Consider the following 16,075-nt stretch of genomic DNA (forward strand, 5'->3'; position numbering starts at 1 on the left):
ATGCACACACACCTTGCTCACTACAGGCACTGTCAGCCCCTGGAAGTTGGGTCAAGCCTCTCAGACCCCCGGGCAGCCGACTGGCACAGCCCCGCGTCCTGGCTCTGGTGGCCCTTCCCAGGAGCCTTCAGAGATGCAGCCCTTGTAGGGGCGCTCCCTCTGACCGCGGAGAGGAAACCTATCTAGCCAAGCCTCTCATGCACTAACTAAAACCTCCTCACAAATCAGGGCTGCAGGGATAGGTGCGCCTCACTGGAGAGCCCCCTCCTCTGAGGCCCAGGAGTCTGTCCTCCTGTTATTCATGCTATGCCAACCTCAGCACCAGTGACATTTTGGGCTGGATCAGTCCGGGCTGAGGGGCCATCCTGTGCCCTGTAGGAGTGCAGCAGCCATCCTGCCCTTCATGCATGACGTGCCAGTGGCAGGCAGCCCTATCTCCCTCAGTGTGAGAAAGATGTCTCCAGACACGGCCAGATGTCCCGTCAACCCCTGGGTGACAATCACTGAGGTAGATCACCAACCTCCCACAAATACCGATTTTCTCTTCTCCTTCTAATACTTATACTCCAGTTCCTTTTTCACGTCTTATTACGTTGGCTGGAATTCCTCTAGGGAGATGGCAAATGCGGAATCCTCAAGCCGTCGGTCCCTCACTCCTCAACCCACAAGAGACATCTTCACCCGTCACGGCCAGCCTCCTCATGAGGCCGAGGAGTCTCAGATGCATTCATTTGTGAGCAAGTACTGACTGAGCGTCTACCTGAGAGGGCACATCAGTGAACAAGCCAGACACAGTTTTAATGAAGCCGGCAATCCAGTGGGGGAGACGGCCCCTGATCAAGACAGAATCGTTTGCTTCTCTGGTAGGTGTGTGTTTTAGCAAATTGTGAGGGCCTAGTTAGAGGTTTTAGGGCCGGCACAGGAGAGAAGGGAGAGGTTCTGATTTGCTGCAGTTTCACGTTGCCGGGCTACAGTGTGCTGGGAGTCTCCCCAATATGTTTAAGGGCTTAACTTCTGTTTCACCTGCTCCTTCTCCACATAGGCTGGTGGCACACGCAGGTGTGCTTTGGCGGGGGGGGGGGGGGGCTCACTGCTTTGAGACTGGTTCCTGCTCCTGCTCCCTACTGTGCTGAGCTGCGAGATCTATTTACTCCCTTTTCTCACGAGGGCTCCTGGGTTGGCAGCCCCAGGCCTCCAAGTTTCTTATACACCACAACTCAGAGAAATTTCTAGATTTGTGGAGGTGCCAACGTGTGAGAGAGTTCAAGTGCTGAATGCACGTGACAATTTCAGTCTTATGATAATTGTAAAACCAACCAAACTGTGCTGCTTTGCACTGTCCAGTGACGTAGTCAAGGGTGGGCTGTGTGTGCAGAATAGGGGTCCAAATGTCTCAGACTTGACCTCAGCAGAAAGGAAGTCACGAGAGCAGGGACTGTGTCTGTCTTGTTCAGTGTATCCCCAGTGCCTAGAACAGTGGCTGCTTAATGGCTGATTCTCAGTAAATTTTGTGGTTGGCCAGTTGGACGGGTAGGTGATGAAGAGCCCTCCAGCCCAACCATCTTTCCAATCCTCCCCTCCTGCATCCTCAGACAGAGTCATCACGTCTCAAAGACAAGACTGGTACAAGAAATCCATTGCAAATTCAATCCCTAACCCAACAAGACAGATGGTGCAACCAGTCAGAGGCTCTTTTTAGCCCACAGAGTTTACCAGAGACTATGGACCTGCCATGCCTGCATGCTGCAAAGACACTATACGTACTGATTAGACTTCTACTTGTTAATAGTGGATTTACATGCAAACCAACACCGATCAGCCACAGACCTTTTTCAGAGGACAAACTTTTCCTTTCCTTTCCTTTCCTTTCCTTTCCTCTCCTCTCCTCTCCTCTCCTCTCCTCTCCTCTCCTCTCCTCTCCCTTCCTTCCTTTCCTTCCTTCCTTTCTTTTGTTCCTTCCTTCATTCCTTCCTTCCTTTCCATCACATATAATTTCTGGATTTGTACTTTCCTGAAATTCTCTATTTATAACGAATACACACAAATTCTACACTCAGGGGGAAAAAATGTGTGGTGGGAGTGTAAGGGACATTCCTTCCCTCTGCCTCCTGCCTGCTCCCCTGGTTTGTCTGGGGTTGGCAGGTACACTACTTCCCAGCCCCGCCCGCCTTACACGAACCAGTTTTATTTTTTTAAAGGCAGCTGATTTTATTTTTATTTATGATTTTATTATTATTTTTAAAGTTTTAAGTAGGTTCCATGCCCAACATGGAGCCTGAACTCATGACCCTGAGATCAAGAGTCACATGCTCCACTGACTGAGCCGGCCAGGCTGGCTGAACCATGTTTAAAAAGAAGACAGCAGATCTGTTCACACACGGGAAGTAGTAAGAATCAGCACGTGTGCAGAGCCAGCTTCCAGAAGGAGACTACTCTTCATCACAATGGCTGGCACGACGGAGCGGCTACCATATACCGGGCATGGTGCTGGGGGCTCACTGGCCCCCCGTGAAATGACCCCAAGGCAGCATTAGTGCTAGAAAGGGGGACCCTGAGAGACTCCACTCCTCACAGAAGATCAGAGCCAGACGGGTTAGACCCTGGAGTCTGGTTTTTCATCGGCATAGCGCTCTCCCTCCGCCCCATCGGAGTTTGTACGTGCTCGGGTGAGGGTCCTGACAGAGAAGACGGTCTCTGAGGATACAATGCATGAGTCTTAAACACTCTGGTTCATTGCGGCAAAAAGGTAGAAAAGGTTATTTTAGAAAGATTCTATTTTTTAGAATCCTTTTAAGGAACTCTATTTTTAAAAAATGCCTCTAAAAACTTCTGGCTGCAAATTTACATAAGGCATCGTTTTTCTTACATGCATTCTAAGAAGGGCTGGTCTTTGAGCATAGAGTTTGGAGCTAAGGTCACATGACTGATATTATATTAAAAAACCCAAACCAAAAAGACAGACACACCTAGCATGCTGCGTCTCTTCTCGGGCGAATGTTACCCCTGATCCAGGGCTTGGACAAATCTCACCGGGTTCCTTCCTTTTTTTGAGTATCTGAATCAAGGAAGTGAGCCCCCCAAGGGCCAGAATGGGCACTCTATAATTTAGGGTCTGGTCCTACAAGGTTTACTTGTCACTTCAACAAGATGTGCTTGTCCAAGCTTATTCAGACGGTCACTCTGAGAGGTAAAAGACCCAAATACATCCTTGAAATTTAACTTTTCAGGCACTACTGCAGGACGAATCAATTTCCTCCCCTGACCAATCTGTAATCTAGAGTCTGAGAGAAGGATTCCCTTCTGCTGCTCACCAGCTCGCTCGTGCTGTCAGAGCCTTGGCGCCAATTTTTTACTATTTTAGTCAAAGGAGAGAGCCTGTGCAGGTCTCACTGGATATTTACCTTGACCTGATTCTGATATCTAGTTATTCAAAATAAGCTGCAAGGAGAGGGAGGAGCCACTGAAATGCCCAGCGATGAGCAAAAATACGCTTGCTTAACGTTATGCAGTCATTTGAAAGGCTGGTTGTCAAAACCGCGTCATAACGTGAAGGAGCATATGATGTAAGGTAAGATAAAGAATGCAAGACCAAAATCTGTATGTGCAAAATAACGATGATCGTACACCCCCTGGACTTTCGGGGGAAAAAAAAAACTAGAGAAAAAACAGAATGCGAATCGTGAACTTCTTCGACTGCAGAAGAGTACCTTCTTATTATTTCTGGTTTCCAAATCTTTGATATCTGTGGTTAATTTTTTTAAATGTGTTTCTTTCGGGATCCAAAATGAGGTTAGTTTTTAAAAAGAACACCGTGAGAACCAGCAAAGTGTCAAGCTTTTAAGGATGGTTCTGGGAGTGACACGGTGTACAGAGGATGCCTCATGGGTATCTGCAGGCTCGTGAAATACCATGAAATACTAAGAAATATCTTCTACTCCTGAGCATTGTCTTTTTAACTCACGAAAGAACCGATATTGGGAAAACCAAGTGGTACATCGGAATCTAAATAGGGACGCCCTAGCCCCAGCCCTCCTGCGTCTGGGTTCTAGACGGCCGGGTCGTATGAATTTCTGAAGCGCTGACCTATGAATCTAATACATAACTCTGAGCATGTATTTCTTTTCCAAGATAAAAATGATCATAAAGAGCTACCATTTCCTTAGGACCCCACGTATGTTAAGAACTGTAATATGTTTTCTTCTTTTATCTGATTTAATCCCTTCAGGAGAAATTCTCACAAACGTCACTCTCTAACTGATCAGCGAGGTTGTGCCTTGTCTCATGTTACGCAGAGCTGCAACTCTAATTGGGGCGCGTCCGAGCCTACAATGTCTTCTTTCTACTACCCCTCAAGCCTGCCCGCTATAGAAAAGAACAGAAGGGAGAGAAGTCACAGGGCCAGCCCCGTGAGCCCCATCCCACGTCTGTGAACACACTTCGTATTCAGCAAGCATGGCTGCAGCCGGCCTCCTTTAGTACATGCACTGTTAGCAGGGATGCAAGCAGGCGGGGTTAAGGGTGCCGGTTAGTAACAGGCGTTAGTGCACAAACATGATCGTAAAGTAGCACAAATGCTTTGGCCAATCAGGTGCCTTTTCCTTACCATTAAATATTCCAATTTCAGTTCTTACTGAATATGGCGGGTCATACATCTAAATTATTTAATAAAATGTTGAAATTAGAACACTCGTGGCTAGAATCTATTCCTTTAAGAACAGCAAGATGTCAACTCTCTTACTTTCAAAGCTAAACGCTTTGTCGCACTTTCTACAGTAATGACAAGGAAGAAGATTCCAGTGACACCAGAATCCCTCCGTTCTCCCCGGGCTGGTGCTGAGCTGCCACAGGTCGACTGCCAAAGGTGCTTGACGGCAACAATCTCCCCCGAGAGTTTATCCTAATCCGCAGGCCTTCATTCCACTTTTTGGGGTTTAACTGGTCTAAACAAATAACCTATTTCTAGGAATCTGTCTGTGGTTTTCCACGTGCAAACACGATGTCGTAATAAAGAACCGCCTTCCTAGGGAGTTATGTCGAAATACCCAATGGCCGTATCCAGGAATGGTTAATAAGAGCAGTTCGTGAGTTCTCAGTGCTGGCCTTCTGCGTGCTCTCGGGGGTGGGAGGGCAGTCCAGGCGATTTTAAGCAATTAAAATTTAATTCTGCGATCCAAATGGCATTGTGCTGACCTGGAATTTCTCGAGTATAGGAGAATTCATAACATAGATTGGTTTTTAAATACTTAGCTAATATCTTAAGGAAAAGTAGTTTTCCTATAAGACTTCCCTGACCTGATAATTATAAAGTACAGAGCCTTACGGGGTTGTACCAGATCAGCATAAATACACCTGCGGTGAGAAAGGTATTTTTTTTTTAATGATTTTTTATTATATTATGTTAGTCACCATACGAGAAAGGTATTAAACAACAGACATGATTCTGGTTTGTAGTTTTCTGTCTAAAAAGAAGGAAAGATTTGGGGGCGGGGAGAGGGGAATTTGGGTGTGTCCAAAGTATTGACGTGTTAAAGGTTGATCACTTCACTCTTACACATGACCTCCACACCCCGCTGGGCAACCCGAGGCTTCTGGGTTATCAGGAGTCAGGAAGAGGGACGCATCCCTGTGCCCTCCTCCCGTCCTAAAGGTCGCACTCTAGTTTCCCTTTCTGGTTTCTCCAGAAAGTCTTACTCGGACCAAAGCTGCGAATACTCTGGCGGGGTAGCCCACCAAAGGTGAGGCTCAGCTCAGCGGATGAGAGTAACGGTACACATGACGAGAGCCCCACAGTATCCAAATGCGGACCTGAAGGTGGGGTTCAGACGAGCCTCACTGCGCCCTTGGAAAAGCTCGTATGGTTTAAGAAAGCAAAATGTAAGCATGCTGGAATGCAAAGAAATTTAGTGTGGGATCTTTGGAGGAGGATTTTTTTTTTTTTTTTTTTTTTTGGTCCTGAGAATTTCGAACATTGAATTAAGAAGCTCCATGCGGTTAACTTGCACTTGAGATAAACGATTAAAAAATTAAAGCTCAAGACACAGGGAACACAATTCTCTGTGCTGGCTGCACCCGAGTCCTCTCTGGTTGGATGTGATGAGCCCGTCGATGAGAGGTAAATCACTGAGAAGAGCGGGACACTTTAGGAAAGGCTTACCAACAAGAAAGAAGACACTCCTTGTATCTTAGGAGAGTAGCTTGAAATCGGGTTCTCAATCTACGGACATCTACCTCTTGAATTTGGAGCACTGCAGCTCGGAATGCTTTTGATAAGAACATAAGGAATGTCTAATGCTACCGAACGGATGGCAGGGGGTCATCAGCTGCTCCTGATCAGGGAGTCACAAGCACATATGCAAAACACGGCTAAGCAGGAGCATTTGCAGCTGTGGTGCGAGCTGCTTGGGGGGTTACAGACCTTAGTCCTGGGAACCTTCCCCACCTGTGAGGGCATCTATTGGGAAACAAACAAACAAACACACCAATATGGCTTTGTTTTTTAAAAATAAAAGCTGGAGTGTCATCAGAAATTATTAACCATTTATCATACACGCATTTACGGAGTATACTCCTGAAAAAAAATTGGGTCATCGAAAGATAGACTAGTTGGTTAACCCTCATCATTTGGGGTACCAGTTTGGGGGATACCGTTGGCTCATTTCAGCAGAGAAGTCGTGTGGTACAGCTGGATAGCCCAGAGGTATAGTCCAGCTTCTTCTCTGAAACTAGCTCCACGTAGGAAATTTAAAACTAAGCTGTTGTGATTCAAAGCTCCTAAGTGCCGTTTTTAAAAACACATTAAAACCCCCACCCATCCCCCTCATCCTTAAATCGAGTACTGTATTAGAGCCCTTGGGGTGGAATTTTTAAAAGAAATCATAATTAAATAAAATGATCGTGTTTTGGACTGCCTGTAAAAAAAAAACACCCCATTAGGCAGCCTACTGAAATCTATCTGTACAATCACCACCACCCGAAACAGGTTTCCAGGGGAATTATGGGAAATTCTTGATCCTTCCCTCCCTCACCACTCAATGCTGGAGTTCTGATGTGATCACGCCCCAATACCTGCCTTCCCAGAGCATCCAAATGGGCACAGATCATGTTTTTAAAGTTATACCTGGAATGCTTCACTTACTATGAACAATTTTACCTTTAGAAGGAAAATAAGTATCTTAAAGAGGAGTTTGCTAAGAAACGAATTTCATGCTCACGTCGTACATTACCTTCCACCTGGATTAGGTCACTATACTTAGAAAAAGGTAAACGGTGATAGGTCTTAAAACACAGAATGAGACTATGAATCAGAGGCTAGCTAACTGCAAGGGCCAGGGAGTAAATATTTTTAGGCTCTGTGAGCCACATACTCTCTGGAAGGACTATACAACTGTTACCTTAGCACAAAAGCAGCCAAAGACAGTATGTAAACAAATTAGAGTGGCTGTGTCCCAATAAAACTTTATTTACACAAAATGGGCTACGGGCCGGATCTAGCCAGTGGATATAGTTTGCTGCCCCCTGCTGAAAACCAAGGCCCAAACGAAAGGGGAGAGTACAGAAGCCATGTAGCGCAGATGGGGGAAAGGTCCGAACCGCATTTCTCACTTACCCGTTACTATCTTGGAAGCAGTAGGAGCTGCGTTGGTGAGGGTGCCGTCCCCAGCCGAGTGGGCGCCCGGAGGATGTGGGGGTGGAGGCACGCTGGGTCGGTTCCTCGGCTTTGGTACTGGTCTCGGTCTTGGTAAGGTTCCAGCGTGTGGCTGCGCCGTCTCGGGGTTACTCACCGCCTGGGTCTGAGAAGCTGGCAGGCTGGGGTTCTGTTTTCCTAAAGGTGGAGTACTGGGGGGCGTTGGAGTCTGGGGAGGGGTGTGAGGCGGCTGCTCAAGTCCAGGCTCACTGGGCAGTGTCGCGGGGGCGGACGGGCCCTGGCTACCCGGTTTGCTGTGCCCCAGCAGCGCGGCCTGCGTTGGGGGCTGTGGCGGCGGGTGACTGGGAGCTTGTATCGGGGACAGGCTGCTGGAGTACCTCCGGGGTGCAGAGGGCTGCGAGGTCGTGCAGGGCTGGCCGGGAGCCTGGCCCGCGTGCTGGGTGGGAGGAGAAGGGCTTCGGGTGGCTGGCTTTGGTGACAGACTGGGTGGATGCTGAGATGTTCCTGGAGAACTCTGGCCCCCGGGATGGCCAGGAGGGGGGTTTCCCGGTTTTGGGGGTGCAGGAGCAGGTTTTTTAACAGCTGCACAAAGGGAGAAAACACCTTTCAGTAAGAAAAGCCAACACTGCCTTTATCAGGTGAACCTCACCACGGCTGATAACATGCACCCCGTGGAAGGATAAAAGCGGGAGGGCACTTCACATCTGTGGTCTCCCTCCCGCAAGCCCCAGGGCCAGTCTAACCAGGAGAACAGCCGCTGACAAATATGAATTGAGGACATCCTTCAAAATGCCTGACCGGCCCTCCCCCAAGCCATCAAGGCCACGAAAACACAAGGGAGGACAGAAACTGTCACAGCCCAGAGGAGACTCAGGAGATGAGATGACTGTGGTCTCCTGGATGGGAGCGAGCCTGGGACAGAATCTGGCCCCTGGTCGAATAACTGGTGAAATCTGAACAAAATATGGAGTTTAGTCCACAGTAAAGCAGCGGGGTTGGTTTCTTGGCTGTGGTAAATGCACCCCAGGGACCTGGGACAGTAGGTGAAGTGGGTGAGGGGCATATGGAGACAACCAGCACTGCCTCTGTAACCTCTCTGGAAATCTAAAATTATTCCCAGACAAGAAGTTTATGGTTTAAAAAAAAAAAGTATCTTATACACATATGGACCTTTAAAGACCTGTTGTTTAGTTTTTATTTTAAGAAATTTTTACTAATCTCTACACCTAATGTGGGGCTTGAACTCACGACCCCGAGATCGAGAGTTGTATGCTCTACCGACAGAGCCAGCCAGGTACCCCAAGACCTGTTGTCTGAAAAGTTCAATATGAAGAGAACACAGTGAACGGGGGCCGCCTCCCTACACCGAATCGCTGCTCTAAGCCCACCGAGCTGCCTACTTGTCTGTGTCCTTCCTGCATGATCTGGGAGCCCGGGAAGAATCGGGGAGAAGAACAACTAGAAGAGGGTGACCCCCAAACATGACTCATCTGCCTATACATACCCCATGGCCCCTTGCCCTAAGCCAGCTTCTCCTGGAGGGCTTAATTTTTAAAATATATTTTTAAAATATTTCTACCCATTCCAGAATCATTTGGATTAACAGATACGCTCTGGATAGAAGTACATTAAGTCTGGAAGAGTTGCCTTAGCTAGATTTCTCTAAGGAGAGCTGAACTGCATCACCTGCCCCATACCAGCTGAGCTCAGTGTCACTAAAGGAGCGTGGGGGCAGAATTTGCTACTGAAGAAGGTGAAATGGAAAACAATGGGTCTGGGACCTGGTTTTGGGCTGGGAAAGGTGGGTGGAAAGGAGAGACGTTAGTATTTTTCAAACTGTACTGAGATCCTACTAATCTTCCCCAAAAGCGATAGGGAAATTAAGGAGTATAATTTACCCCACATCACCAGCACCAAGTTAGGCCCCTCACGTAAACTGAAGTCCCATTTAAGGCTCATTTAAGTCCCACGGGCTCCCTTCAAGACAGGCATTGTCAAACCCATTTCACGGTGGAGAAAACCGAGGCTCAGAGTAGTCAAGTATTTGCAAAAGATCACACAGCTAGTAACTAGCAAAACAGAGGCTCACAACCATGCTCTACGGGCTCCCCGAACTCTTTCTCATCCCCTTCCTCCTTCCTACACTGCCTGGCTCCCTGCTCACAGGGCTCAGAATTCAGGAATGAAAAGGGTATAACGTCTGCTCTGCTCTGCTGGCCTTGAACTTTTGACCCTGGACCTTCTAAGACCTTTTCCCACAGAAACCACCAGCCGACAAAGGAAGAACTCTTCAGAATAGTAGCCATAATCCGCTTACCAGAAACAACTTAAAAAGAAAAACGTCTAGCTTTCTATTCTGAGCGCTATTAATTGTAAATTCACATTGAATAAAAGACTATTCCTGACATGAAAGGGTGCCGAGGGAATTAGGAGAGAAGGCAGGGGAGTCGGGTGCCGGGGCCATGGGAGTATCGTGGACCTTATCTAAGACCACCTATGAAACTTGACCACTCTCTCACACCATACACAAAGATAAACTCCAAATGGATGAAAGACCTCGATGTGAGACAGGAATCCATCAAAATCCTAGAGGAGAACATAGGCAGCAACCTCTACGACATGGGCCAAAGCAACCTTTTTCATGATACATCTCCAAAGGCAAGAGAAACAAAAGAAAAAATGAACTTGTGGGACCTCATCAAGATAAAAAGCTTCTGCACAGCCAAGGAAACAGTCAAAAAACCTAAGAGGCAGCCCACGGAATGGGAGAATATATTTGCAGATGACGCTACAGATAAAAGACTGGTATCCAAGATCTACAAAGAACTTCACAAACTCAATACGCGAGAAACAAATACACAAATCACAAAATGGGCAGAAGATATGAACAGACACTTTTCCAATGATGACATACAAATGGCTAACAGACACACGAAAAAATGTTCAAAATCATTAGCCATCAGGGAAATTCAAATAAAAACCACACTAAGATACCACCTTACGCCAGTTAGAATGGCAAAAATTGACAAGGCAAGAAACAACAATTGCTGGAGAGGATGTGGAGAAAGGGGATCCCTCCTACATTGTTGGTGGGAATGCAAGGTGGTACAGCCACTCTGGAAAACAGTGTGGAGGTACCTTAAAAAGTTAAAAATTGAGCTACCCTACGACCCAGCCATTGCACTGCTGGGTATTTACCACAAAGATACAGACGTAGTGAAGAGAAGGGCCATATGCACCCCAATGTTCACAGCAGCATTGTCCACAATAGCTAAATCGTGGAAGGAACCAAGATGTCCTTCAACAGATGACTGGATTAAGAAGTTGTGGTCCATGTATACAATGGAATATTACTCAGCTATCGGAAAGAACGAGTTCTCAACATTTGCTGCAACATGGACGGCACTGGAGGAGATAATGCTAAGTGAAATAAGTCAAGCAGAGAAAGACAATTATCATATGATTTCTCTCATCTGTGGAACATAAGAACTAGGAAGATTGGTAGAGGAAGAAAGGGATAAAGAAAGGGCGGGTAATCAGAAGGGGGAATGAAGCATGAGAGACTATGGACTCTGAGAAACAAACTGAGGGCTTCAGAGGGCAGGGGGGTGGGGGAATAGGATAGGCTGGTGATGGGCAGTAAGGAGGGCACGTATTGCATGATGCACTGGGTGTTATACACAACTAATGAATCATCGAACTTTACATCAGAAACCAGGGATGTACTGTATGGTGACTAACATAATATAATAAAAAAAAAAAAAAAAAAAGACCACCTATGAACGTTTGGGGAGGCTGAGGCGGGGGCAGAAGGATCACACTCGTCCTGTGGGGCAGCCGGAGATCTGTGGTTTGGGGAAGCAGGAGAGACTCCTAATGTGGCCATAAGGAGGGCCTCAACCTGCAAGCAGGGTTATACCCGGAATCCAGGAAGAGAAGACCTAATTACCCTCTGGGATCAGCTGGGGTGCAGACGAAGACACCGGTGGCTCAGGGGAGAGGGCTGCCTTAAGAAGGTCCAAGTGGGGTTTGTAACCAAGCAGCGTACCTGACTTCGCCTCCCTTCCTGTAATTCATAAAAATTCCACCTAACGTTTGTGTTGTGCTTTATAAAGATGGTGTTTTCGTGGGCATTCCTACAATGCACCCCTTAAAAAGGCATTTTTTCCCCTAAGATTTTATTTATTTATTTGAGAGACAGAGCAGCAGAGGGACAGGGAGAAGCAGACTCCCCGCTGAACAGGGAGCCCAACACAGGGCTCGGTGCATGACCCCGAGATCATGACCTGAGCCGACCCAGGCGCCCCTGCGAAGGCATTTTTCTTTCTACTTTATATTTATAGGAATTCAGTTAGGAAAAGTTAAATTGGCAGCCTTTAATCCAACCAGCTGTGTGACTTTAGGCAAACACTACAGTTCAAACTTTCCAGTCCAAGGCCTTGCGCCATTTATCCCCATTGCCCCTCCCCGCGACCAGCATCGACCAGGCCTCGCAAGAGTACGCGTCTTTCGGGAAGTCGGCTGACCCGTGGCCTCCACCACCCCCTGTATGAGGTCTCATCCCTCTGGCGGCGTCAGGCAACAGCCAGGGCAGGTTGCACTATGGCCAAACAACCTTCTGGGAATGCCGGTTTCGTACCCCAGACCGCTCACCCAGCACCGCTGCCCACTGCTTCCGGTCCTGTCGCTCACTCACCTGGCCCTGCAGGCCATCCGGCCCCGCCCTACCTGGCCCACCCACCTCTGCTTCTCACTAGACCGGGGGGCACGGCCCTTGCCAGCAGGTGGACCAGCGTCTACTATTCCCCAGGACGGCTGCTCCCAGGCACACGTGGTAACGCGGGAGGCGTGGCCAGGCTCGAGGAGGGGCATCCCCGTGCTGACGTCATTCCGAGTCTCGCTGAAGATGCGCGCGCACGCACGCAAAGACACACACACACACACACACACACACACACACACTCTTACGTTTTTTGTTTTTTGTGTTTTTTAAACAGCATCGCCCCTAAACTCAAGTCAACAGCTGAAGAAGTGAGATTCTGGGGAAAACCTAGCTCCACTGGATTCACTGAGCCTCCCTCACAGAGATTTTTCAAGAGTAATCCTGCTTTGGCGGGACTTTTGTCCTGTGTGGACCTGAGATAAGAGACAGGACCTCCCTGGACCCGCTGCAGCTCCTTCCTGCCCGGTGGTGGTGGGATCCTGTCTCTGTTCCTCTCCGTTAAGCCAGCCTGCATACCTCCTTGACCTCCCTTAGCACTTGTGTAATTAGTCCGTGCAGCATTATTATGGACTTGTTATAAGTGTGGCCTTAGAATTTTTCCCCTAAAAAAAAAGACTTTTTCCCTAAGAATTTATTATGTCTGTACGTGACTTTCCCAATTAGCTCAAGGTTGTTTCATGGCAAACAGCAAAGTGGTTATTTATTCCATTTTCCCAGTCCTGGTTACAGAGATGGTAAAGAGATGATAAAAAGAATATGAATCATTGAACGTTATACTGAAAAGCAATGATGTACTATACCTTGGCTAAGTGAATTTAAAAAAAAAGAATATGGACTCAGAAATACATTCTTTGCCCATTTTAAAAATCAGGGTTTTTGCTTTTTTAGTTATATGAGTTCCTTATTCCTACAACTTAACTTGACTGTGTGGCAATCACTTCACAATGTATATGTATATTAAATCATCACATTGTACACCTTTGAAAAAAATCCAAACATATAAAAATAGATGCCATGTGGGATTCTGGTTTGACACTGGGACGGAAAGAAAACTTTCCTGGAGAAACTGGGGAAATCTGATGAAAGTCTGAGGTTTAGCTAATGCCACTATATCCATGTCGATTTCCTGATTTCAGTAATTACCCTGTAAGATGTTGAAATTAAGAGAAGCTCAGCAAGGACTATATAGGGATTCTCTGTACTATCATGGGAGCTCTAAGTCTAAAATCATATCAAATTCAAAAATGAGACATATTTATATTCTTCACTACATACAGAATGTGCTTGCTACAATAAATTCACTGTTTCTTGAACTACCAAGAACACAAGTCATTTTACAGTGAGGGTCATCCCTAGCCCAGCAGATGCAGTTGGGAGTCCAGATAGAGGGCAACCTGGTTCATGTGGAATTGAATTGGCTTTGGAAACATCCTCAATGAGGGGCGCCTGGGTGGCTCAGTAGGTTGAGCGTCCACCTTCAGCTGGGGTCATGATCCCGGGGTCCTGGGATCGAGTTCCGCATCTGGATCCCCGCTCAGTGGGGAGCCTGCTTCTCCCTCTCTCCCCTGCTCGTGCGCTCTCTCTCTTTCTCTCTCTCACATACATAAATAAAATCTTAAAAAAAAAAAAGTCTTCAATGAATCATGTCCCTTTCTAGACCAGAATTTCTTGACCTTGGCACGACTGACATTCGGGGCTAGACAGAATTATCTAGCACACAGAACTGTGTTGTGGGGGGCTATCCTGTGCATTGTAGTACGTTTAGCAGCAGTCCTGGCTTCTACTCACCAGATGCCAATAACATTCCCCTCCCTAACCAAGACAACCTAAACTGTCTCCAGACATCACTAAACTTCCAAGATGCGGGGAAAGCAGAATCATCCTTCAGTTATTCTAGATGTAAGTGGCACTTGTAACTCCCAGGCCACAAAGATTTATTGAGTGCCCATTCTGTGACAGGCAAGGACACAGGGTTAGGCATATGGGAGTGAATGCACAAGACAGGTAAGATCCCAGCTCTCTAAGAGCTACTAGGGGAGACTGGCAACAAGGTAAAAAACAAAATTTTAAAATTTCAGATCAAGAAAAAATGCCCCAAGAGTGATAGGACAGAAGAAGAGTCGGTGAGTGGTGGAGGTAGGGCTAGGCATCAGTTCAGAGTGGGATAACGAGGAGGGCTCACGGGGTGGGTAATCTCTGAGCTGTGATCTGAATGATAAGGAACCATGTGTGGAACAGAATAGAGAGCCCAGAAATCAGTCCACGCATATGCGGCCATCTCATCTTTGACGGAGAATACACAATGGGGAAAGGACGGTTTCTTCAACAGGTGGTGTTGGGAAAAGTGGATATCCACAGGCAGAAGAATAAAACTGGACCCTTATCTTACCTCATAAACAAAAGTCAACTCAAAATGGATTAAAGACTTCAACATAAGAGGGGTGCCTGGATGGCTCAGTTAAGCGTCTCCTTTGGCTCAGGTCATGATCCTGGAGTTCCAGGATCGAGTCCCACATCAGGCTCCCTGCTCAGTGGGGAGCCTGCTTCTCCCTCTGCCCCTCCCCCCTTCCCCCACCCCGCTGGTGCTCTCTCTCTTGCTCGATCTATCTCAGATAAATAAATAAAATCTTAAAAAAAAAAAAAGACTTAAACATAAGACCTGAAAATGTCAAACTCCTTGAAGAAAATACAGGGGGGAAGTCTTCATGACATGGGAATTGGCAATGGTTTCGTGGCTATGGCACCAAAAGCACAGGCAACGGAAGAATGGATGTGTGGGTCCACATCAAATTACAGAGCTTCTGCACAGCAAAGGGAATGATCGACAGATAAAGAGGTACCCACAGAATGGGAGAAAACAGTTGCAAACCATCTATCTGATAAGGGGTTAATTTCCAAAATATGTAAGGAACACCTACAACTCAATAGGAAAACAACTAATAACCTGATTTTAAAATGGGCTAGACTTGAATAGACTTTTCTCCAAAGAAGTCATACGGATGGCCGACAGGCACAGGAAAAGATGCTCGGCATGATTCATTGTCAGGGAAACACAGATCAAAACCACAGTGAGACATCACCTCACCCCTGTCAGAATGGCTACTATTAAAAAAAACCCAAAGACAAGTGTTGGCGAGGATGGAGAGAAAATGGAACCCTTGTGCACTGTTGGTGGGAATGTCAATTGGTGCGGTCATGATGGAAAATGGTATAGAGGTTCCTTAGAAAACTAAACATAGAACTACCATATGATCCGACAAACCCACTTCTGGGTATTTATCCAAAAGAACTGAAATCAGGATCTCGAAAAGATATTTGCATTCTTCTGGTCCCTGCAGCATCTTCACAATAGCCAAGATGTCACAACAGCCTAAATGTCCATCGACGGATGATTGGATAAAAAAAAAGCCCATCGATGGATGACTGCATGTGGGATATACGTGCAATGGAGTATTATTTAGCCTGAAGAAGGACATCCTGCCATATACAACATGGTGGATGGAGCTGGAGGACATTATGCTGAGTGACATAAGCCAGTCACAGAAAGGCAAATACTGCGTGATTGCACTTACATGAAGTATGTAAAGCAGTCAAACCCACAGAGTCAGAGAGTGGAAGGGTGGTTGCCAGGGCTGGAGAGAGAGAATTGGGGAGGGGACAACAGAGAGCTGCTAATCACAGACACCAAGTTTCACTTATGCAGGATG

The 16,075-nt window shown here is 46.9% G+C and overlaps 1 protein-coding gene across 9 annotated transcripts in view; it reads right to left on the minus strand.

Moving 5' to 3' along the window:
- Nucleotides 1-16,075, minus strand: part of ARHGAP17 (Rho GTPase activating protein 17) — a 98,670-nt gene that overhangs the window by 10,149 nt on the left and 72,446 nt on the right. For 6 of the 9 annotated variants that reach the window (XM_048224585.2, XM_048224583.2, XM_044390274.3 and 3 more), the window contains one exon: nucleotides 7,607-8,227. In XM_048224585.2, the coding sequence (XP_048080542.1) occupies nucleotides 7,607-8,227 (621 nt within the window). The other 3 variants (XM_026515631.4, XM_026515633.4, XM_057314872.1) reach the window with 3 other exon arrangements.

This window comes from Ursus arctos, unplaced genomic scaffold (assembly GCF_023065955.2).
Source record: "Ursus arctos isolate Adak ecotype North America unplaced genomic scaffold, UrsArc2.0 scaffold_2, whole genome shotgun sequence".
Classification (NCBI taxonomy): domain Eukaryota; kingdom Metazoa; phylum Chordata; class Mammalia; order Carnivora; family Ursidae; genus Ursus; species Ursus arctos.